Below are 23,804 nucleotides of genomic sequence, written 5' to 3' on the forward strand. Positions count from 1 at the left end.
TGACATTTGACTTGATTAGATGTTTCTCTGAATTAACGTAAGGTAAGTTGGAAAATGAAGCTGTTGATGTGCTGCTGGAAATGTGAGACTCTAAATCCTGTGAAATGTTTGGTCTTTGCATTTTTTTTGAAAGGTCACAGCTAGTTGGTTTGTTTGTGGTTTTTACCCATCAGTTGATATGTTTCTTAAAAGAAAACCAACAATAAATAAACTAATGGATATAAAGCTCACACTACAACTTCTACCTATTCTTAGGTAGTTTGTAGCCTGGTTACTGCTGTTTTTAGGCATTAAGCTTTATTCAGCAGGTCCAGAAATTAAATAAACTAATCAATACAATCATACTATGATTTCTTAACAAAAAGCAAAAACTAAACTAAATTAAAGCAATCTGACAATAAACCAAGTTGTTTTTTGGAGAAACAACTCCCATATAAAAAAACCTACTCTTGTAGGAAAAAAAAAAAAAATCGGTAAAAACTAAAAAGTTAAGAATTAAAAAACCTACTCAACCGTCTTGACACTTACGAATCAAAACGAGAATGAGAAAAGAGGTATGTTCAGTACATATTGCCTTACTAATAGTAAGGGAAAGGTATCAGATACCTTCTAATCAACATAAAGTTGATCTGTCGGTTTTAGATCACCAACAATTGGTTTTAGATCACCAATCATGATAAAAAACATCAATAAATGATGTCAAATATCAAATAATAATACAAAGATAAAAAGATGATAACAATCATCTTTCAATAATACAAATAGAGTGAAATCTTTCAATCAATTGAGAAAATATTTGAGGATTGGTTAAAAAATCACATTCCAAAGTATTAAGGACAAAGGTTAGAACCTTTGATTTGAATAAACTAATAATAATAGAGGGTGGGCAAGGGTGGGACCATAGTATGACAATTTTTTTGAGCATACTTTCTATTATTAGTTTATTCAATTGTTGTTTTCAAGAAACACTACTTTATCTCAGTAAACTTCGATAAGAACATGTTTCTTAAAAGAAAACCAACAATAAATAAACTAATGGATATTGTCCCGAGAAAGGAGAGTAGTAGACAAGTGGCGAGCTGCAAGAGCTTCTTGTCTTTGATAAGGTTGTAAAGATTTCACATCCTTATGTCTAGTCCCCATAATAATATCCTGAGTAGGAATTCCCTTGATAATACTCTCAGTAGTTGCACCAATACGTAAACTGTGACCAGAAACAGTGATTTCTGAATCAACAGAGAACATAGCATTCTTGATAAGTTGAGAAACATCTTCAGTGTTGAAGAAAATATTGTCCTGCAATGAAAACAATGGTGAATCTGCTTTTTTGAAATGCTGTACAGTGTTCATGTAATCAAAAAGCAATTTCACTGGACACACTGAAGGATTTTCAAGATGCTTGTCAATAGTAATCGGCTTTTCTAGTAGAAAGAAATCTGTTTTGTGACCACTGAGATCTAATTTGATGTTACCATTTCTAAGCTTTGTAACATAACCCCACTTGAGTCTAGCTAATTCACCTGGTCTAGCGAAAAGTCTGAAACCAATGACTAACATGGCACTAGTGAGTTTGAAAATGAAAGGATCATAATGATCTTTTCTCTGAATGAAACCTTCAATATGATGATAGAAAATTGGATCACGTTTCAAAGCTTTTCTATCAATCAAGGACCAAATAAGAGTAATTCCTCTTTTAATCTTATCATAAGACCATGAAATTGGAAAAACTCTTCTCTCAATATTGGCCCAAAATTGAAGGGATGGTCTCAAGGCTTCAACACGAGATGTTTGACCTTGAATTGTAAGATAAGCTGCATAATACTCAATAGCATAAGGGTCATCCATTGAAATATTGAATGCAGTAATAAACCATAAGAAACCATTATAGTTTCTAGTGTAAAGTTTGAAGGTTTCTTCCTTAATCGAAACCAACATCCCTAAATCTCTGGTTTGAAGTATAAGTTTCCATCCAGATGAGCAATTATGAACGTCGTTCCTTCGAATTTGATCCATAATTCGGATAATAGTTTGATTAAAAGCATCCTTCTTGTGATACTTTTTCTCTTCTTTAATAGCTTTAAGAGTAGAGGCCACCAAATCGAGGAGCTCCATTCTGGAATTACAAATGTCGCTATTGATCTGGATTTGATAAGATGAATGAGAGCTTGACTGATCAATCCTATTGGAGGAACACAATAACTCACTAGTTCTTTTTCCCAAAGACTTTTGAACGCGTCGTTCTCTTTCCATGAATTGAATACAAGGGTAGTTGCCGAACTCGTTGTTGCAAATCTGTCCACATGGTGTATTCCAAATTCTTGGTTGACTAATTCGATTAGTTCCTTGGTGGATCCCCAATCCATCAATCGACTCAACCTGTCTGCTAGGAAATTCTGTTTGGATGGGATGTAAATCACTTTGCAAATCCACCAATTTCTTCTCATTAGAATCTTTGAGATGTCTCTTGCTATCTTTGCGAGATCGTCTTTTGATCCATAACCCTTCTTTAGATATGCCACGGCTACCATGTTGTCTACTCTCAATTCGAAATTTGTGAAATCTGGATAAAGATTTAATTCGTCTGCTTGTTTGAAATAAAGCAGTAAGGCTCTTAGTTCCTTGACATTGATGTGCTCTTCTCCATTGAACTTTCCAACAGTAACGATTGAACCTGAGTGAATGCCGAAACCTTGAGGTGTTGCATCTGAATTCACAATCACTGGGAGAATCCAATCCAATTCGAACGGATGACCATCGTTCTTTTGAATTAACTCCCTTAGAATCAATAAATCCTTGAATGCGCCTTTGTGAATTTGCATTGATGCGTGCCAACCTCTTCCTGATACTACTGAAACCATGTTCTTTCGAAGACGACACATGAATGGTGAAAGGTACTTGTTGGCAATTGTTAGAAATTCCAACTTTCCTAGGAACTTGGCAACTCTCTTGCATGGAACATAAAGCCGTTTCTGGGAAGCATTGAGTAGCTCCTCTATGAATTCTAAAGCTGTAATCCTTTTGTCTTCTGGAATTTTTACCAAACCTTGATGAAAGTCTAACAAAACTCCTAGGTATTCTATTAATTGAGTTGGATTTAAACAACATTTGTCTTTTTGAATGAGGAATCCAAACTCTTCTAAATCCTTTAGAACTATATCTCTGTCTAAGATCAACTGATCTTTTGAATGATTTACCACTAAGATATCGTCTAAATAAATGAATACCGAGATTCCTCTTACTCTCCATCTTTGAACTAAGACCTTCATTATCTTGGAGAATAATCTTGGAGCAATGTTCAGACCGAATGGTAGGCACTTGTAATGGTAAATCTGGCCGTTGTACCTGAATCCCAATAACTTTCGATCTGTTTCCTTCACTGGAACGTGATGATAACCTTTCATCAAATCTATTTTGATTCCTAACATGTCTTTTGATAGAAACTTTGAGTTTTGTGAATATGATCCATTTTGAATGAGTCGTTGTTTATACCAGCATTTATGGATCTCAAATCTAGGATTAGACGAAACTGGTCTTTGCCTTTCTTCGGAACCACGTGAATCGGATTTATGACAGTGTCCTTGTTTCCAATTTCTATAATATTGGTTTTGAGTAAATCTGAGATTTCGCTCTTTAACCATGAATCTTCCTTTTCTGAAAAATGAGATCTTAGTGGAATATCGATCCATTTTTCTTTTTCTGAATGGATTGGAATACCCTCTCTTATCCATTCTGCAACAGTTTTGGGGAAGATTTGCCACTTTTTCCAAAACTGTTGTAATCTTCCTCCTTGGAAGGAGGGAGTGGAAGAGTCATTCTGACTTATCCTTATCTTTTCCTTGGAATTTACCACCGTTTCCTTGACCCTTATTGTTTTTCTTTTGAAACGGTTTCTTCTTAGAATACTTCTTGGTAATTCCCTTTGGACCTTGTTGCTGCTTGGTTGCTTTGTAGTAATGATATGTTGTTCTAATATTATGAAGTTCACTTTCGGCAGCAGTTTCGAAACTATTAGTAGAAATGTATCTGTTAAGGAATTCTCTACCAACATCGAAAGTGGAAACTTGTAAACCTTCTTTAAGGAAGAGGGCTTCAACTTTGCAAATCATTCTACAAAGTTCTGTAATCTCTGTCATGACTGTAAAATCAAGTGGAGAATTCAATGCATATTCCAACAATTCAATTTTGATTTGAGTTAACTCTACTAGTTTAGAATAACCAATACTGTTAATCTCATCCAATCTAATGTCTGGGGCAAACTTGGAAATCACATCCTTGTATTTAAGGAGCAAATATTGAATTCTTCTCTTGGTCTCCTCTTGTTTACGGTCTTTAAGTATCTCGGAGGATACTGCAGAAAGTAATAAATCATCTCCAATAGATGAAGGAACATTGTAAGAACTTCTAAGGTCTCTATAAGTTTGACGTAACCAAACTTCTGGAGATATAGCTTCTGGATTAACAAAATCATCATCTGATTCTTCTTCTCTCTCCTGAACTTTCTTAGTAAGTTCAGAGATATTTCCTGTTACGGTTCTCAAAACTCCAATCATTTCTTGCATTTGGGCTTTGATCGCCATGATATCATGTTCAGATGAACTACTGGTAAAACTATCTCTACCTGAATTGGAAGAAGACGAATTGTTTGACGAAGAGGGTGCAGTTGAAGAACTATCCAACAATGTTGAATTGCTTAGCAACGAACTGGAAACAACAGTTGAAATACCATCATATAAGGCACTGTTAGATGATGAAACTGAAGTAGATTGTTTGCGCTTATTTCTATTAGCTACAGGTGACATGGCCTTTAACTTTCTAAGCTTCTTAGCAGCTTGTTGTTTTCTTGCTTTCACTGGTGTTGTGGGGTATTCTACTTCAACTGCTGGGAGATCTTCATCAGATGAAGAGGAGTCAATATCTTGAGGCTTCTTAGCGACCATAGTATGACGATTTTTTTGAGCATACTTTCTATTATTAGTTTATTCAATTGTTGTTTTCAAGAAACACTACTTTATCTCAGTAAACTTCGATAAGAACAGCCAGAGAATGGACCATCCCCATGTCCAAATGGGGACACTCCAGAAAGTACCACCATTTTTCGAATAAAGTAAAAGAGGAGTGGAGAGCGAGTCTCCCTCTCGTTACTTGGTTCCAATCAGGGTTCTCCACAGGAGCAGCAGTTTGCTGCCGATTGGTATCAAGCTTTTCGTGGTTAGTTCTTACTAGTTGCGTACCGCCATCGCTAGCCGTTGCAAATATAAAAAATGAATTTGTTGGGACGCAATTTTGTTACGTGGCTACTTGTACAGTGATGTAAAGCTTCGGAATATTATTGAATCATATCAATTAATACAAATATCATCAACATAGACAAATAATACAGCACGTTTACTTCAAATTTGACGCGTTTTTTGAAAGAAAATAAATTATTTAGAAAAAATTTTGTTGTTCTTCTGCTGTCAAATCCAAAATAAGCATTTCAATAGAACAACACCTAACCACTCGTTCTTACTCATTTCTACATATTTTTGAGAATGCTGCCACCCCAAGGGGTGTGTTAATGCGAGGATTCATAATTTGAAGTCAGATTTCAAAACTACCTTACAGCACGTTTACTTCAAGTTTGACAAGATTTGGGGAAATTAAAATTGTTTTTTTTTAAAATTTAAAGTATTTCATCTTTCAATTTTGATTTGGCAAGTAAACTCAACTCCATTTGAAAAGAATCTGTAACGATAATATTTTATTCAACAAATGTTAATTTCTCAATGGAATTACTGCACACATACGCGCATTGAGAAAAGTGCTCTCCAGTCGAGAGGAAGGAAAATACATCCCTGTTGATGATTGATACCGACACTACCCTCAAATTTGCCATATTCGTCGTCATCAGTAGGAGTTGTCATTTTTTTTGATTGTGATATGTGATGGCTCATTTATTGTACTGCTGGAACGAATGTGGCTCTATTCCACCATGGAAATTCTCTCAAACAAGTTGCATTATTCAATAGTGTCGATCTATACAATTCCATAGCGCATTCATGAAAATGTCAACAACCGAGCAAATACCTACCGATCCAACACTAATGCAGATAACCATCCTCACTATCATCACTCTCTCTATCGTCACTCTTGACATCGTCATCGATAACACGCGTCGGGATAACAACCTCCTCTGTATCATACTCCTCTGTGTCATACTCCTCTGTGTCACCCTCCTCTGTGTCATCCTCGGTCCTGATGCTACACAAACCGCATCGAATCAATTTACGGAGGTGTTTTTTTCCAGCGGTTTCGATTTCATTATCATCTAAACTGAGATATGTGATATTCTTCAGTTTAGAGAGGCATTCTGCCCCTGTATCTCCGATTCCATTATTATCTAAACTGAGGTGTGTCAGCTTATTCAATTCAGAGAGGTATTTCGCTCCATCATCTCCAATTCTGTTGTCATTCAAACCGAGGCGAGTGAGTTTCTTCAATTTAGATAGATGTTGTGCTCCATCCTCGATTCCATTGCCATTCAAATCGAGATGAGTGAGATTGGTCAATTCAGAGAGGCTTTGTGCTCCAATAGACCCAATTTGATTGCCACTCAAATCGAGTTGAGTGAGTTTCTTCAATTTAGATAGGCGTTGTGCTCCATCATCCTCGATTCGATTGTAACCCAAATCGAGTTGAGTGAGATTCTCCAATTTACAGAGGCTTTCTGCTTTAATAGCTCCAATTAGATTACTCCTCAAATTGAGTTGGGTGAGATTGGTCAATTCACAGAGTCTTTCCGCTCCGTTGGGTCCAATTTGATTGAGACATAAATTGATTTGAGTGAGGTTCTTCAATTGAGAGAGGTGTTCTGCTCCTTTACCATTTGATTAATACTTAGATCGAGTTCAGTAAGATTCTCCAACCCACAGAGTCTTTCAGCTCCATCACCCGTGATTCGATTATTGCCCAAATTGAGTTTTTTGAGATTCTTCAATTCGGAGAGGTTGTTTACACCCTCATACCCAATTTGATTGCCACTCAAATCGAGTTCTGTGAGCTTCTTCAATCCACGGAGGCTTTTCACTCCGTTAGCCCCCAATTTAGTGATTCTCAAATTGAGTTGAGTGAGATTGGTCAATGAGGAAATGTGTTCAGCACCAGCATCACCGATTTCATTGTTGCCCAAATTGAGTTGGGTGAGATTGGTCAATGAGGAGAGGCGCTGTGCTCCATTGGGCCCAATTCCATTGTCGAACAAATCGAGTGCTGTGAGATGGGTCAATGAGGAAACATGTTTTGCTCCATCATTTCCGATTTCATTGTGTCCCAAATTGAGTTTTTTGAGATTGGTCAATGAAGAGAGGCCCTTCACCACGGTGGGTTTAATTTTGTTACGACACAAATCGAGTTGTGTGAGATTGACCAATTTGGTGGAAATGGTACCACATTGCTCTTCAATAAGTTCGACTCCATCGATTGTTAGAGAAAGCACCTTATCCATTTCCAAATTGGACCGCTCTATAAAGTCTGTCCATTTTTCGAATAAAGTAAAAGAGGGGTGGAGAGCGAGTCTCCCTCTCGTTACTTGGTTCCAATTACTGCACACATACGCGCATTGAGAAAAGTGCTCTTTAGTCGAGAGAAAGGAAAATATATCCAACAAATTTTCGTCAGGAAGGGAATTGATCCCAACACTACCAGAGCCGCGACTCGCTTTGGCACTACTCTCGGCTTTGCAGGATTTGTCGTCAGGGGGAGTTGTCATTTTTTTTGATTATGATATGTGATGGCAAATTTGACGTGTCACTCCCACAAGCGGGATCTATTTTTAGTTTGGTTTGAAATTTTAAAAGCGTGCTCCAAAACACCTCCCATAATTTCCGCATGATTAAAATACACCCAGTGTTCGAGACACAATGCCATCGTGGATGATATTTGTCATCTGGTGTTTATTGGAACATTATCAAATAAATGGATTAGACAAAAGTTACCAAAATCTTAGTAGTACCGTTTCAGTTTTACCTAGTTGTAATAAACATCGGAAATTTATTTATGAATTTACACAAAAAACTCGAGGAAGTTAAATGATCATAAATATATATATATATATATATATATATATTTTTATTTTCAACATCAATTTGTTCCAGTTAATTTTAAATCCATAGCTCTAAGAACCTCGTTAAAACCATTTGTCTTTTTCTTGTTGTTAAAGTTTTTCCTTGCTTTGATGAAGGATCTGTTAAACTCCAAAACAGTATCATCTAAAAACAATTTTTCCTCTTTGTTCACATCTAATTCAACTAAAGTATCCTTCAGCTTGTATTGTTTTCTAGCAATTGTTACATCTTGTACCTTGAAAATATCATGTTTTTAAAACCACAAAATAATAAAATAATAAATTAAGACAAATGGATTAAAAGCTCAAGGATTGAGACACCAATTAGTGAATCAACCTTGGAACCTGCTTTAAAGGATATAAATCTTTATTTAGCAGGTCCCTAGAAATTAAAGTCTCAAAATTATGAAAAACTTATCGATAGTTTTGAAGCTAAAGATAAGAAAAAACATAGAGTATGTGAATAAATTGTAAAACCTGTGTCTTCCATGAAGAAACAGAAAGCTAATTGAAGGAGAAGAACTTTCCAATTTGGGATATTCGAAACTTCGAGACTAAAGTAGTCAATTTGAGTAAGAAAGTGAAAAGCAACTGCATACATTGGAAGAATCACCAAAAAGTAAATGAATAACAAATAGAAAGTCCTAAAATCACCATTAATATATAAAAATCTATATGAATTTTCTGAAACAAATGGAATGAAAAATAAAATGATTCGAATCTATTAGAAACTGTCATCCAAAAAATAAGTTAGTGAATAAATGTAAAAATTGCACATCTTGAATGTACACAGCCGCACTCTGAAATTAGCCCACTTACTGGGTGCTAATGAGCGAAATAAAGGCTGAAAAATTGTAAATACTAATTAAGGGTGGGTATGGGTGGGACTTTGCCTTAATGATGACATGATGTTGAGACTATTTTTTGAGCATAATTTTTAAAATAATATTTTAATAATTTTGTATAAAAACACACTAGTTCTTCACCATATTCAGAACTCCCATTGTTCAATTCGTCAATAATCAATTTCAATTCATTTCTACAGGCAATAACTTCTGATGAATTGACAGATAATCCATCATAACCATGAATGCATTTTCCCTTGTAAACTTCATTCAATTCTAACGTCTTGTTTAGCATTACAAATTTCTTATTTTTGTAATCTAAAATCTTATCTTCAGTATAATTTTTGGAATTCGCAGCCATAACCCCAAATGCAATTTCTCCAATTTCTTCGGAGAACATAGTAAAATTTTCCGTAAAAAAGTCATGAAACGTTTTGGACTTCTTCTTCCAAAATTCAAATAACAAAGATTGGAATATTTCTGCATTCCTATATAAGTTATGTTTTCCCAAAATAAATAGGTATGTTAATACATCTCTAGATAATGAAAATTCATTCCAATTTCCAACTCTCAATGCATAATAATAACTTCTAAGGGCTGGTAAAATTGTCTCAAAAAGAATTGTAAAGTTTTTGGCAGCTATTGTAGTAGTTCTAACCTGAATTGTAAAGTTTTTGGCAGCTATTGTAGTAGTTCAAACACCAAGCAAAGCGAATATCTCCAACATTCGTCAAAGAGTTTCAGCAAGCAAATCTTCAACTTCTACCTACAAGTCAGGTTACATCCCAGTAACTGACAATGGTAGCTCAGCTTCACTCCCCTCTGTGGTTGACCCAACAAGCAAAACCTTGGATAACAATCAAGCTGGTTCTGAAAAGAACCTTGATGCTATTTTCAACGCCATCACTTCTTTGGGTGAGAGAATAAAGCATCTCGAAGCTGTTCCTCCTGTTCTGCAACAAGCTAATCAACTTGATGAAGACCCTGATGAGGAATCCGCTGATGAGGATTTCACTGGTAAACATTGGGGTCTAACTACTATCAAGGAGATTAGACGTAACTACGAAGTTGGTGATAGACTATCTGTTATAGGCGATAAAAACTCGCACGAAGACCCAGGCAGTTAAATTCGTTGGTATGAACCTTCCAGGCGAAAAATACTTCTAGGATAGATTCCATTAAAATTATCCATCCCTAAAAGTCTGCTATATCAGGGATGGAATTAGGCCTTGCACAAATAGAATCCAATTAGACAACACTTATCTGTTAAGGTAGGAATTATCATTAATATGATAAGTCTCATTAAACAAGCTCTATTAGCATGAATTTAGAGCCATTATGTGTAATATCTTGTTTTATGAACCTATTCAATATCTACTAGGATTTTATGAATTATCAAGTATTAAAGAAGTATATTTAATTGGTAAATAATCACAGATTAGTTTTTAAAAATTTAAAATCTCCAATTCAATGAATTTAACACAATAAATTAATGTGTGATACAAAAGTACAATGAAATTTATTATTTTGATGTTTTGACATGGTGAACATCTGGTTAGGCTGAGAACTTGCATGTTTAGAGAGAAATTTAAGATCTTTATGATCTCATCGAAATAAAACGAAATATTTGATATGGTACATCTACAATAATACTAATAACAGTTTATTAATGTTTCAAGAAGTTTGGCTATGTACTTTTGGCATGAATCATGATATGTTATCATGAATATTCCGAAGTTGGTAAAACAACAAAATGATGAAAAACTGATAATAAATATATTGTTTATTATGTATTTGAATAGTAGTTATGAAAGACATTTTCAAAGTTGGTGAAGTACATGTTGAGTTATGGTCCATGTACATGTTGAAAATATACATGAACCTATCATCATGATAACCAATAGGAAAATGTTCGGAAGTGATTTTACCTGATGGAATCGACCATGCTGAACAATACTAGATGAAAGTTTTCCAAATTACCATATGAATCTGGCAGTGATGATGATTTTAGTGAAAATATTGAATTTCACTAAAATATTACTATTATCAGATTTATTTCCACAAATATTACTATTATAATGATGATAAATAACAATGATGATGGTTGGAAGTTGTTCCGATGATGGTTTACCAACTTGAATTTTTCCCAAGTGAAAATTAAATTCCAAATTTATAATCACAATCCAATAATAAAAAATACTACCAGTAATACTATTAGGATGATGTTGAGATGATGATGTGAAAGTTTGGTGGATTCATGGGGTGAAATCACTCTGAAAATCACCAAAGTGTTCCCAATGTGTGTTTGGGCTGAAATATTTTTTCTTAATGGTGGAAAATAATGGAACGTGTATTTGTTCGGTGTTATTAATACATACAAGGCAACACCAAGAACTTTTGTCCATCAAATAAGCACCTTACTATTTTCGCATAGACATTTTAGGCTATTTTTTTTGGCCTATATATTTTTTGCCTGTTTTTCAGGCGAAAAAAGTAGCCTAGAACATATCCGATGGAGATGTCTTAAGTTTTGTCTCAGCCAAAACACTTCGTCATTACTCTTCCAATGAGGCGTTGTTGAGTAGAGTTCAAGTTTTGATGGCTCGATTTGAATCTGTCATTCACAACTCTCGTAACTATCCTCGTCTGCAAGAAATTCAATCCAAAGGCTTGCAAAAGATGATGGAAATGTTACATTTGAAGTCTAAATTACTTCAGTTTGCTCTGAGCCATCCATTAAATGTAACCAACATCATTGAAATCACTGAGTTGGTGTTTCTCCTCTCTGAGGTTGAGAAAATCTTTTTAGAAGAAGGTTTGTTCGAAAGTAACTTTGATGTTGCGAACCAATTTATTCAACCCTTCATCCAAAGCAACACGTTTGCTGATATAACAGAAAAAGCTCGTCAAAAGAAGAGAGAGAAGTCTATAGTAAAACATGCCATCACCAGCAAGATCCAAAAACCTCTAAAGATGAAAGAAAAGTTTCAAAAACCGTCCTCTCATCAAGGTGGCATCCCTAACAGCTATTCAAAGCCATTCAACAATTACAACAAGAGTGGTTCCTCTTTTCAAAAGTCAGGAGATTCCAAGCCAAAGTACAATAACAATGGTGGAGGATCTTTCAAACAAGACCTCTGACTTGGTAGGTTGCCGTCTCAACAAGTTTGTACCTCAGTGGGAGAGTTACAACTTCAACCCATTTATAGTGGATTGGATTCGAAATGGAGTCCCAATCTACTCAAATCCCACCCTTTGGAAAGAATTCAAACAAAGGAAGAATTTCTCTCCAAAGGAAACCTCTTGGATGGATCAGGAAATCCAAGATATGCTGAGTTCCAATGTAATAGAGATTGGAAACAGTTCAACAATATTGAACCCAATAAACATTGTACCCAAGAAGGGTTCGGATCAATTTCGCTTTATTCTAGACCTAAGGAAGGTCAATTTAGGAATAAAGGACAGTTCCTTCAAGATGGACAACATTCAAAGATGTTTGAAATTTGTTCAGAAGGGAATGTGGGCAACAAAGATAGACCTGAAGAAGGGTTACTTCCACGTTCCAATCAGGGAGAAACATCGCAATCTTCTTGGATTCCGGTACAAGGACAAGATTTATCAGTTCAAATGCCTACCGTTTGGGCTAAGTCAAGCTCCCAGAAATTTCACAAAGATTATGAAAGAGTTGGTGACCAAGTGGAGAAAGAAGGGTATTCTAGTATTTATTTACATAGACGATATTTTGATTCTAAGCAACAGCAAAGAAACTACCCAACTGCTCACAGACATAGTCATGAAGGATCTGGAGACATTGGGATGGATAATCCAGAAAGAGAAAAGCGTATTAGCACCGTGTCAACACATAGAGTTTCTCGGTCTGGAACTGGATCTCGTACTTGGCCTTGTGAAAATCCCAGTCAACAAACAATCAACAGCCTTAGAAATGATTCAAAAATTCTTATCAGCAAACCAACGGAACAGGTTTGTAGCATGCAAGAAAGTAGCACAATTCCTCGGAAAGATGGAATTTCTAACTCTTTCAAACCACTACTTTGCTCCCTTTCTTGCTCGTCTTCGGAAGGATATGGTGAAAGTAGTAAACGACAAATCTTGGCACGCATCAATGAGAATATTCAGAGGTGCAGCGAAGGATCTAAATATTTTGAAAGATCTGATTCAGGAAAACAGTGGAATTCCCTTCGAACTGAATTCAATGAACCCAATTCGAGTGAATTCAGATGCCTGCCCAACAGGCTATGGAATTCACGCAGAGTCAACCATTACAATTGGAAGATTCACTTCCTCAGAACACATCAATGTGAAAGAGTTAAAAACACTCCTCATTTTCTTCACACAAGCAGATCGGTTAAACCTTTATGGTCCTGGACAAGCATTCGAAATCAGAGGCGACAATGTTACAGCAATTTCCTATATAAGGAGAGGTTACGGAGTCATAGAAGAACTCTCTCAAATTGCCAGAGACCTCTACAAGATCTTGATGAGAAGAAAATGGTGGATTTCAAAGGTGATTTACATTCCCTCAAAGGAGAACAATCTAGCAGACAGACTGAGTCGCTTAACAGAATGGAAATCATCTCAAGAACTACTGCATCTAGTTCAGACAGAATTTGGAGAACACCATGTGGACAGGTTCGCGACATCGGAATCAACCACAACAATTCAATTCAACTCATGGATAGAGAACGACACATTCTTGAATCCATGGGAACAAAATCTGATGAGTTATTGTGTTCCTCCTCTGGGTCTGATATCTCAAGCTCTAGTTCATTGCATAAAATCAGAAGCGAAAGCGACATTTGTAGTTCCAGACTGGCCCTCTTCGATATGGTTTCCAGTCTTGCTAAAGATATCAGAAAGGATAATACCTGTTTCCCGAAAGATGCTTATAATAACGCCCTTGTCAGAGTTGCAAGACAAGTTCGAGACTTCCAATTTCCTGGTTGTTCAAGTGCATGGCAAGTTGTTCAAGCAATAAGGGATCTTAGTATCCTTTCATCAATAGCTGAGAAAACATTCAGAACTTATAATAGAATTTATGGTGGTTTTCTCTGGTTTATCAATGTGTTTGATCTCACCATTGATGATCCTATAGCTATTGAATATTGTTGAACTGTTTCCAATCTCTATTACATTGGAACTCAGCATATCTTGGATTTCCTGATCCATCCAAGAGGTTTCCTTTGGAGAGAAATTCTTCCTTTGTTTGAATTCTTTCCAAAGGGTGGGATTTGAGTAGATTGGGACTCCATTTCGAATCCAATCCACTATAAATGGGTTGAAGTTGTAACTCTCCCACTGAGGTACAAACTTGTTGAGACGGCAACCTACCAAGTCAGAGGTCTTGTTTGAAAGATCCTCCACCATTGTTATTGTACTTTGGCTTGGAATCTCCTGACTTTTGAAAAGAGGAACCACTCTTGTTGTAATTGTTGAATGGCTTTGAATAGCTGTTAGGGATGCCACCTTGATGAGAGGACGGTTTTTGAAACTTTTCTTTCATCTTTAGAGGTTTTTGGATCTTGCTGGTAATGGCATGCTTTACTACAGACTTCTCTCTCTTCTTTTGACGAGCTTTTTCTGTTATATCAGCAAACGTGTTGCTTTGGATGAAGGGTTGAATAAATTGGTTCGCAACATCAAAGTTACTTTCGAATAAACCTTCTTCTAAAAAGATTTTCTCAACCTCAGAGAGGAGAAACACCAACTCAGTGATTTCAATGATGTTGGTTACATTTAATGGATGGCTCAGAGCAAACTGAAGTAATTTAGACTTCAAATGTAACATTTCCATCATCTTTTGCAAGCCTTTGGATTGAATTTCTTGCAGACGAGGATAGTTACGAGAGTTGTGAATGACAGATTCAAATCGAGCCATCAAAACTTGAACTCTATTCAACAACGCCTCATTGGAAGAGTAATGACGAAGTGTTTTGGCTGAGACAAAACTTAAGACATCTCCATCGGATAGTCTATCACCAACTTCGTAGTTACGTCTAATCTCCTTGATAGTAGTTAGACCCCAATGTTTACCAGTGAAATCCTCATCAGCGGATTCCTCATCAGGGTCTTCATCAAGTTGATTAGCTTGTTGCAGAACAGGAGGAACAGCTTCGAGATGCTTTATTCTCTCACCCAAAGAAGTGATGGCGTTGAGAATAGCATCAAGGTTCTTTTCAGAACCAGCTTGGTTGTTATCCAAGGTTTTGGATGTTGGGTCAACCACAGAGGGGAGTGAAGCTGAGCTACCATTGTCAGTTACTGGGATGTAACCTGACTTGTAGGTAGAAGTTGAAGATTTGCTTGCTGAAACTCTTTGACGAATGTTGGAAATATTCGCCTTGCTTGGTGTTTGAACCATTTCAATATACTTAATTTTTTTGAGCATAAAATTATTTATCAACTCAATTTTATTGTTTACAATTTGTCGTAATACTAACGTTGCATCGTTCCTCGCAACTCTACATTGGAAGTAATAATCTTTATGGTAAATCCAAAGAAAATAAATTCAAAGAAAAAACAAACTTTGTAAAAATATTACAAAAACACTGTTATTAGAAGTAGTAAAAGTAGAGTTATGATAGTTGTTTATTAAAACAAAGAAAAACTCTTACAACAAGAAATAGACAACTAGATTCATGGAGGTTGATGGAGTAGTTTAAAAATAAATGGAACAACTAATATCTAACATCAATTAAAATATATATATATATATATATATATATATATATATATTTCAAATATCATCATTTGACTACTTTCAGCTTTTATTGTTAAAAACATAAATAAATTTCCGGTGTTTATTACAACTAGGTAAAACTGAAACGGTACTACTAAGATTATCGTATCTAGTGGGGAACTTATGAAAATTAGGGGTTCTGCTGGCCCATTTGCTGACTTTTTCAATGGTTTCTACTGCTTTTACTTTTTCAGCAGATTTAATGGCCTTCTCTTGTTGTTTGGAGGTGATTTGGTCAAGTGAACCTCCTGATTTGTAGCTGTTAGAGAAGTTTTCAGCTGCTTCAAAGCCATTTTTAATGCCCATTCGAATACAGACTAGATTTAACTCAGAAATATTCTGAATAAATTCAAATCCTTGAAGAATAAGCGGTAAATCAAGGGTATCACTCTCTCTCAAACGCTTGCAGATTTGAGAGATGATAAAAGAGTTTGTTAAAAGTAAAGAATAACCTTTACTTTTAATATCTTTTATACCAGATGAATCTGGAATGGGAGTGTCTACTTCTTTTCTGAACAACAATTCAAGAGCAGCCATTCTATTCTTGAATTCCAAGTTGTCAGCGTATGGAGCATTGGCTGTTTCGAATAGAAGAGAAACAGCTTCTTCCAACGGCAAATCTTCTTTCAATGACTCACCAAACATTCTTTGGTAAGAGTTGATGACGTGGTTTTTAAACCAATCATCTGGTTCATCAGCAACTCTTGCTCTTTTACCAGAAACCTCTTCAGATGGGTTGGACTCAAACAATTCCATCGAAGAAGCGAGAGCAGAAGCACCTTGTGAACCAACCTTGGCGGAAGGAGTTAGAACAATGACTCGTTGCTCGCTACCTGCAGAAGGTGAGCTAAGGTCTTTCGTTTTCTTGTTGTTCTTTGGTGTAGTTGGTGTTGGGGCCATTGTGATAATTTTTTGAGCATGGAAAAATACTCAACTTATATTTTATTAAGTTTACAATGAAAACAAGTCCATTCTTCACTTCGCTCAGAATTAGACATTAGAGGGTGTTTGTTCATAAGTGCTAGATAGATATCGTGCAGATGGTGCATTGGGGAATCCAATAACTAGAAAAGAAGGTGATAATTGCAAGCTAGAAGAAATAGATTTCTTATCCGTATCAATTCTACGAATTATATTAGCTTTTTCTCTTGTTTCAGTTATCCAATTTGGGCAAGGATCAAACTCTTCAGAAGCAAACAAATCAGTATCCTGTCCGGAAAGAACAAGGTCCCTGGTGGTAACAAATAATTACAGGTATCCACACACATTTCTTCTACTGTTCCTTCACATTCGTTTTCATTAGCCATTTTTCTTACTTGTTGTTCCATTTTTTAAAAGTGTTTTTTAACGAGTAATAAGCGTTTCCAATCAAGATTTAAGGCTTGCTCGAGTTTCAGTATTTATTCGATTAATGTATTCTCTCCTGATAAGAAATAAAGCAATTATTATTCACACAATAAACTCTGGACTTGCCGAAACTTGATAAATCTAAGAGGATCAACCATTTGCTTTCAAGTATTCTAATTCATTAAATCTATGCATCCTTAGTAACTGAAAAAGTGGCTGAGGAAAATTTTCATTAAAATAAAAATAGACCAGATCAAAAACATGGGTTGTTATGCTAAAGAGAATAGATTAACCGACCAAGAAGAAATTTTCAATGAGGGAGGAGGAGATGACGTAGCAGTTATGAAATATTTTGATATTAAGAATTCATCAATATTAGCAGCAACTATTATTTGGCAATTTTCGGATGAACATATGATGTTTTATTCGGGCGAATCTCGTGAAGAATTTCAAGATAATATGCCCCTCAATGACTTTGCCAATGAATGTATTCCATTGTGGTTACCTGACATTAGAAAGAAAGCTTTCAAAATTTGCACTTTGAAAGAATGGTTAGATGAAGATGAAAATAATCCTCTTCATTCTTCTGGATTTCAATTTTCTCCTTCATACATAGGAAGTTCATCAATTGAGAAGGAAGGTACAATTTATTGTGCTTCAAATGATTTGTTTTCTCCTCATCAAGTAATGATGAAAGAAAAAATTAAGAGAAAGTTTGTGGAATTTTGTGCTTGTACCTCCTTTGGAAATGGATTGGATATTGAGGGAATTGATTTTTCAATGTTATGTGGAAAGATTTCGGATAACAGCTTGAAAACAGAGTTTATTGTACCATGTGCTTATAATCAAGTAGAAGAAACTCCTGTTATAGTGATTGGATACCCAACAAGACCTTCCAAGGCTCAAATTCTGAATGCTTATGAAATTCCTCCAAAAAGGAGGGCATTCGATGCTATATTCTCTTACAATTATAAAACAGCAAGTATAGGAAAGATCAAACACAGCACTAATCCCGATTTCATGTTAATTTCAAATGCGACTTGTTTTGGAATGGAAGGTTCTGCTGTATTTTCTATAAAAGGGGAATTAATTGGAATAGTTATGAAAAGAAAGAAGATTTCAAAGTATAACATTGTTTTAAGTGTAAATCATCCAAGTTTTGTCATTGAATATTTGAGCTACCCAGGAAATGAACTTCTTTCTATGGATAGATCATTATATCTGCCTTTACTAGCTCCATATATTGAGAAACACTTTCAACTTTTAACGAAAGCAATCGAAAACAAGTTGTTGAACGAAACTTTGAAGAAGAATGTGAAAAATGTGTTGGACATGGTTAATATGAGATAAAGAGTTAAATCATTTTAAATAAATTGATGTATTAATTCTGGGTTTTTAATGGAAACCCAACATTTATTAAGTATACAGGATTGCAGAATAATAGAGACATTGTAAAGATATCCATGTAATCCAAAATGTGTCCATGGTCAATGCGTTTCTGGTCAATGTATGTGCTCAAGGATGGATAGGTGAAGCTTGTAATGTTCCACTTTCTGAATGCAATCCTCAATGAGTTCATGGTAAATGTGTTTCTGGACAATGTAAGTGTAACAATGGATGGGAGCTGAGTGCAATAGTCCAGAAATCTCCTGCGCTACTCAATGTTTCCATGGTCAATGCATCCAAGGATCTTGTATGTGCCAAATTGGTTGGACTGGTGCTTCTTGCAACAGGCCAGCCTAGCCAATTTGCACCAATGGTTGTAACAATGGTCATTGTATCAATGTTCTGAAGGTTGGACAGGTGTTTCATGTAATATTCCTTTAGCTCTTAAATGCGAACCTAAATGTGTAAATTTTAAAATGTATAATATTCCAACTGGAAAAATGAATTAATAAATGGTTTTTCATTATTCATTATAGCTATTCGTTTTATAAAATTTGAGCAGTGGTTGAGAAAGTATATAAAGAGGTTTAAGGTATTAAGGAAATCATGAAGCAGCTGGCGTAGCTCAGTCGGTAGAGCGTTGGTCTAATAAGCCATTGGTCGCCGGTTCGATCCCGTCCGTCAGCAATGATTTTATACATTACGTTTTGAATCATTAAAACATTCGCGTACTTTGACTCTCAAACAATGTTTCAAGAAAGCTTATCAACTAGCTTTACAGATTATAGGAAACACTGGTATGTGTTTTGAAGAATAATATCTGATTGAAATAATCCTCTTTTTCTAAAGTAGTTGATTCTAGTGTTTTCTTCCAAACAATTGTCCGCCAATTAACATTTACTCAAACTGGAATCTTTTAAGGTTTTTCCAAAATACTCTTAATAAAATTAACATCTATTTCAATGGTGGACTTGCGTTTCAGAAAAAATATGAAATTGACACACAAAAAGTTTGTGAGTGAAGGTAGTGTCGATCTACCACCTTAGATTCAACGGTGAGCGTCTATGTTCTCCCAATTAAACTATTCACCCACAAATTTATCTATTAAACACACAGATCAAGATATGATAATAAGCACTTCCAAAAATAGATTTGGTTTTGGTTTTGATTAATTTTAAATATAACTTATTGAATTTGACGCTCTATTCAGAATAGAGTTTAGTCAGTGGATTGTTTGAAATATGAGTTGATATTTGAAAAGTAAATTAGTAAATTGAATCAGTGAAGGTTTCATTAGGGGAAATCAGATTTCCATCCAAATTTGGAACCTTACATCTAACTTTTTGAGTTTGTTCCAAATGAAAAACTATTCGAAATGGTTTAAATTAGCACCATGTGTTTGAACTTTACTATCCAACAAAAAAAAATGAAAACAAATCTAATCTTTTCAATTGCAATTCTACTTTTACTTGCAATCCTCTCAGTTCAAGCAAGTGACAGCTATCAAACTAAACCTCCAGTTGTTGACAAGTATCACAAGCCAAGAATTTGTAAGAGAAAATGTTTAAAGCACAAGTGGATTAAGAAGTGTTTGAAACACAAACTCGTCGGTCAAAAGAAGGTCTGTGATCAATATGCAATTGTCGGTGCTGGCAAATGTCTCAAACATAAGAAATATTCTAAATGTGACAAGTACAGTAAGGCAACAAAGAAGTGTGTCTTGCATGCATACAAGATTGTTGGATGTGCCAAGAAGAAGTATTGGAAAGTTTGTGATTCTTATGGAACTAAGAAGATTTGTATCAAGAAGGGTTACAAGAAATTCTGTGCCAAACACAAGATTATCAACAAGTGCGTCAAGAAGGGATATAAGAAGGTCTGTAAGAAATTCAAGAAGGTTCCAATCAAGAAGTGTGAAAAGAAGAAGATTTGCGACAAGTATACTGTTGATTCCTATAATAAGAAGGTTGCCAAATGTAGATATGTTAAAAAGTGCAAGATTGTTTCATGGGCAAAGAAATGCGCCAAGTATAAGAAGGTTAAATACTGTAAGGAGAGAAAATCCATTAAGAAGTGTTGTCTCATTAAGAAGAAATTCTTCTGTGCCAAACATAAGACTATCAAGTTCTGTAAACACAAGAAGACTATTTCCAAATGTGTGAAATATAACAAGAAGAAGTATTGTGCCAAGTCAATTGTCATTCCACCAAGATGTATCAAGAAGAAGTATTATAAGAAGTGTTTGAAACGTTCAAAGGGAAAGAAGATTTGTAAGAAATTCAAATTAGTTGGTGGAAAGAAAAAGTGTTGCAAGTCAATCAAGAAGAAGATTTGTATCAAGAGAAAGACATGCAAAAAGTCATCAAAGCCAATCGTTAAACCATCCTTGTAAATTAATGGCATTTGCTAATACACTCTTAGTAATACGTGAGAAATATTAATAACAAAATAAATTAAACTATTTCACTACAGTTTATTTAGAAACTTTGGATGACAATGAGGCAAGAGCCATTTTGGCAAGCTCTCTACACTCATTACCTCCATCATTCTCACTAATATCCATCAACCAATCAAATACCGAATGCACCTCCACCTTCACTTCATTCAACAGAGTTTCAGATGTGCAAGAACAGAAGGAGGTATGAAGTGTATTTAGAATACTAGCTCTAAGACTATTCACTTTTTGGACATCCTTACAGTGTAGAATGAGTGTCCAACAGAATTCGATGGTATTCCTTGCCAATTCTTGTCCAACCAATGGAGCAGGATTAGATCCACAACAATATATGAAAATTCCAATGGTGTGAATAATCTTGGAGAGAACTAAACTATCCTCACCAAACATGATGTGAATGGTGTTAGACATTTGATTCTTTGTTCTCAGCAGCATGTAGTAGAATCGGTAGGCGTGGAGAAGAAAGTAGTTTGCCTTGGCTACCTTTTCTGTCTTTTTCTTATTTAGGGAGGAGCCCCATCTTCTAGTGTTGGCTGGATATTGAGGAGTGTAGGTGGTTTTGGAATTCTTTGTTTCGTTAGTGGAGGTTGGAGGTGTATCTTCCTTCTTCTTTTCAGATTGAGAGATTGAAGTATTATTCGAAAGATTGAGGGCAGATTTCACAAGTACTGTCAAAATGTCAATTCTTTGAGCTTGGGTCACTTGGTTGGACCAGAATTTGTTTGTCAAGTATATTAAAACTGTTTCATCTTCAAAGTCAATAGACCTCTGATCTTGCTTATCAAATTGAAGTTCAATTACGGATGAACATGTCTTGGTGAGAAGTGCAACCATGGCATTCATTCTATCTGTGAAATAATTATCAATGGTAGTCTCTGAACAGGTCAATAGAGCTGTACACAAATTAACACCATTCAATTGGACCACCTTTGGATCTGCTCTTTCAATAATTGTGGTTGCATACTTGAGAGCTGCTTCAATTTTGAACATTTGATCCTTGTCTTGATCGTTGGCAAATAAAAAGTCAATTACATCCTTGATATAGTATGGTCTGTAAGGATTATTCTCGTGATCATGCTCCTCATCAGACATGTCCAAAGATTGGAGAGATTCTACTGAAGATGTATCAGAGAGATCTGCTTCTTCCTCTTCAGAGCTACTGCTCTCCTCGTCGTCATCGAGGAGTAATTGATTAGGATTGAAAACTTTCTCCTTCTTTTTCTTATCAAGATCCTTCTTTAAATTTGATTTTGGTTCTCCAAATACATTGGGTTTCCTCTCTGAAAAATTGGTACTTGAATTCTGAATGTTAGATGTGAGCTCATCGAGACAATCCTTGTATTCTTCAAAGAGAACGAGCGGAGGTTGCTTTGGATTAATGCTCTTACTCATTTGTAGAGAAAGTAACTAGATATTGTTAAATATATATGTATGACAACTAATCAACTTACACATCCACTTTTTCTTACATAGTCAATTGAAGAATGTAATCTTTGCTGAATTCCTTCAATACAATTTTTCAAGGTATTTGAAATTTCAAACTCTTCCTTGCTCATTAGTGAAATAAGCATAGCAAGACAATACGATACATCTATTAAATTATTCCATTATTAGAAAATGCCACATTATTAATAAAAACATACATAATTGCTGTTCCTCATTAGATTGCATAATAAAATAATGTTGTTTCCATATTGAACTGATATAATCCGTTACTGATGAAAGGGCAATTGTTGTATTGGTACAAGCTGGTCCGATTGAATCAATTAACATCTTTACAAAAATATACTCATTCCTGTTTACAACGTGTGGTGCAAAGGCGTACTTGAAAATAAGTGCATTTGAGAATAGTTCATACCACAAAAATGATTTGAGAATCTTCTCATTGAAAAACTTGACCAATTCTTCATACCTATCCAAACTTGGTCTACTCTTTAGAACTTTGATGATGAATGATTTTACAATATTTTCCAGTGCACTAATATTGAAACCCTTTCTATTTTCCAATGAAGATAATACTCTGTACAATTGATGATTGGATTCTGAAAACCATTTCACAAGTATATCACAACAAATATCTCCATATCCTCTCTTGATGAATTGTAAAATGAAATTTCCAGCTATGTCAATGGAATAATTGATAATTTCCTCATCCTCAGACTCTATGGAAATTAGTGAATTGATTATGTGTGAAATATAGATATCAGAATTGAATAGCTTTGGTAACTTCCACAATGAAGAGTTTGTTCTCATGTATTGAGATTGAGTGCTAAGCTCTCCTTTGAAAACAAGTAGATCCTCAGATGCTGATGCATGGTCCAGCAATTCTACAATTAAACTATCATTCTTTTTTGACGTAGACCCTTTCGAATCGTCTCGATTTCTATCATCACTCTTAAAATAGAGTGCACTAATCTTTTCATGAAGAGTTAAAATAATTCTAATGATGGTCTCTTGTTCAATATTGCCAGTTATTGAATTTTTCCCTCCTTCCATACAAGATTTCACCATACTGAAATAAAAATCATTTTGTTCCATCATGGGCACCAGTAAATTATGAATAATTATTGGAAAATGCTTATGAGAAAGGACATAATCCACTAGAAAGCAAAACCTCTCCACAAAATTTGTTGCCTTTTTCTTGTACGAGTTCGACAAAATGATGTGTGGTATTATCAATTGTTTAATTTCCATATCGGAGAAGAGAGAAATGTGATCAGCAATAATTCTCACAATTTCCGAAAATGATTTTCCCTCAATTTTAAAATTACTATTTGATTCCGAGAGGAGAGAAGTAGATGATGATGAATTCATCGAAACAACCCTTCCTAACAAATTCTTCAATTCCGAATTGATATCTTCCTTGTTGAATTGACTCATTTTTTTAATATTAATTTTTAATTATTTAATCAA

General features: G+C 35.2%; 10 protein-coding genes, 1 non-coding gene and 1 pseudogene across 12 annotated transcripts; 5 read left to right on the forward strand and 7 right to left on the reverse strand.

The window, feature by feature from the left end:
• Positions 1–1,032: 1,032 nt before the first annotated feature.
• NAEGRDRAFT_54063 (uncharacterized protein) lies at positions 1,033–2,013 on the reverse strand (the record flags this gene model as incomplete). Its single annotated transcript, XM_002669588.1, has 1 exon — positions 1,033–2,013. One exon carries the CDS (start codon positions 2,011–2,013, stop codon positions 1,033–1,035), a length of 981 nt encoding a protein of 326 aa, XP_002669634.1.
• A 1,796-nt stretch (positions 2,014–3,809) lies between these two features.
• Positions 3,810–4,937, reverse strand: NAEGRDRAFT_75391 (uncharacterized protein; the record flags this gene model as incomplete). Its single annotated transcript, XM_002669589.1, has 1 exon — positions 3,810–4,937. The coding sequence occupies one exon, from the start codon at positions 4,935–4,937 to the stop codon at positions 3,810–3,812; it is 1,128 nt and encodes a 375-aa protein (XP_002669635.1).
• Positions 4,938–5,916: 979 nt separating this feature from the next.
• NAEGRDRAFT_82081 (uncharacterized protein) lies at positions 5,917–7,747 on the reverse strand (the record flags this gene model as incomplete). Its single annotated transcript, XM_002669590.1, has 2 exons — positions 5,917–6,856; positions 6,877–7,747. 2 exons carry the CDS (start codon positions 7,745–7,747, stop codon positions 6,081–6,083), a joined length of 1,647 nt encoding a protein of 548 aa, XP_002669636.1. The 3' UTR covers positions 5,917–6,080.
• Positions 7,748–7,898: 151 nt separating this feature from the next.
• On the forward strand, positions 7,899–10,073 carry NAEGRDRAFT_75393 (uncharacterized protein; the record flags this gene model as incomplete). Its single annotated transcript, XM_002669545.1, has 3 exons — positions 7,899–7,927; positions 8,526–8,556; positions 9,618–10,073. The coding sequence occupies 3 exons, from the start codon at positions 7,899–7,901 to the stop codon at positions 10,071–10,073; spliced, it is 516 nt and encodes a 171-aa protein (XP_002669591.1).
• A 1,471-nt stretch (positions 10,074–11,544) lies between these two features.
• NAEGRDRAFT_54066 (uncharacterized protein) lies at positions 11,545–12,087 on the forward strand (the record flags this gene model as incomplete). The annotated part of the gene is made up of 1 exon (XM_002669546.1): positions 11,545–12,087. The coding sequence occupies one exon, from the start codon at positions 11,545–11,547 to the stop codon at positions 12,085–12,087; it is 543 nt and encodes a 180-aa protein (XP_002669592.1).
• Positions 12,088–14,299: 2,212 nt separating this feature from the next.
• NAEGRDRAFT_54067 (uncharacterized protein) lies at positions 14,300–15,325 on the reverse strand (the record flags this gene model as incomplete). The annotated part of the gene is made up of 1 exon (XM_002669591.1): positions 14,300–15,325. The coding sequence occupies one exon, from the start codon at positions 15,323–15,325 to the stop codon at positions 14,300–14,302; it is 1,026 nt and encodes a 341-aa protein (XP_002669637.1).
• Positions 15,326–15,724: 399 nt separating this feature from the next.
• Positions 15,725–16,603, reverse strand: NAEGRDRAFT_54068 (uncharacterized protein; the record flags this gene model as incomplete). The annotated part of the gene is made up of 1 exon (XM_002669592.1): positions 15,725–16,603. One exon carries the CDS (start codon positions 16,601–16,603, stop codon positions 15,725–15,727), a length of 879 nt encoding a protein of 292 aa, XP_002669638.1.
• A 708-nt stretch (positions 16,604–17,311) lies between these two features.
• Positions 17,312–18,400, forward strand: NAEGRDRAFT_54069 (uncharacterized protein; the record flags this gene model as incomplete). Its single annotated transcript, XM_002669547.1, has 1 exon — positions 17,312–18,400. The coding sequence occupies one exon, from the start codon at positions 17,312–17,314 to the stop codon at positions 18,398–18,400; it is 1,089 nt and encodes a 362-aa protein (XP_002669593.1).
• A 650-nt stretch (positions 18,401–19,050) lies between these two features.
• On the forward strand, positions 19,051–19,123 carry NAEGRDRAFT_t785. Its single transcript has one exon. It is a non-coding gene; the product is annotated as a tRNA-Ile (tRNA).
• Positions 19,124–19,450: 327 nt separating this feature from the next.
• NAEGRDRAFT_t792 lies at positions 19,451–19,527 on the reverse strand (annotated as a pseudogene). Its single transcript has one exon. The product of its transcript is annotated as a tRNA-OTHER (tRNA).
• A 302-nt stretch (positions 19,528–19,829) lies between these two features.
• NAEGRDRAFT_54070 (uncharacterized protein) lies at positions 19,830–20,828 on the forward strand (the record flags this gene model as incomplete). Its single annotated transcript, XM_002669548.1, has 1 exon — positions 19,830–20,828. One exon carries the CDS (start codon positions 19,830–19,832, stop codon positions 20,826–20,828), a length of 999 nt encoding a protein of 332 aa, XP_002669594.1.
• An 81-nt stretch (positions 20,829–20,909) lies between these two features.
• AM57 (uncharacterized protein) lies at positions 20,910–23,771 on the reverse strand (the record flags this gene model as incomplete). The annotated part of the gene is made up of 3 exons (XM_002669593.1): positions 20,910–22,298; positions 22,343–22,482; positions 22,535–23,771. The coding sequence occupies 3 exons, from the start codon at positions 23,769–23,771 to the stop codon at positions 20,910–20,912; spliced, it is 2,766 nt and encodes a 921-aa protein (XP_002669639.1).
• Positions 23,772–23,804: the final 33 nt, after the last annotated feature.

The sequence above is a fragment of the Naegleria gruberi genome (genome assembly GCF_000004985.1).
Source record: "Naegleria gruberi genomic scaffold NAEGRscaffold_80, whole genome shotgun sequence".
In the NCBI taxonomy this organism is placed as follows: domain Eukaryota; phylum Heterolobosea; class Eutetramitea; order Acrasida; family Naegleriidae; genus Naegleria; species Naegleria gruberi.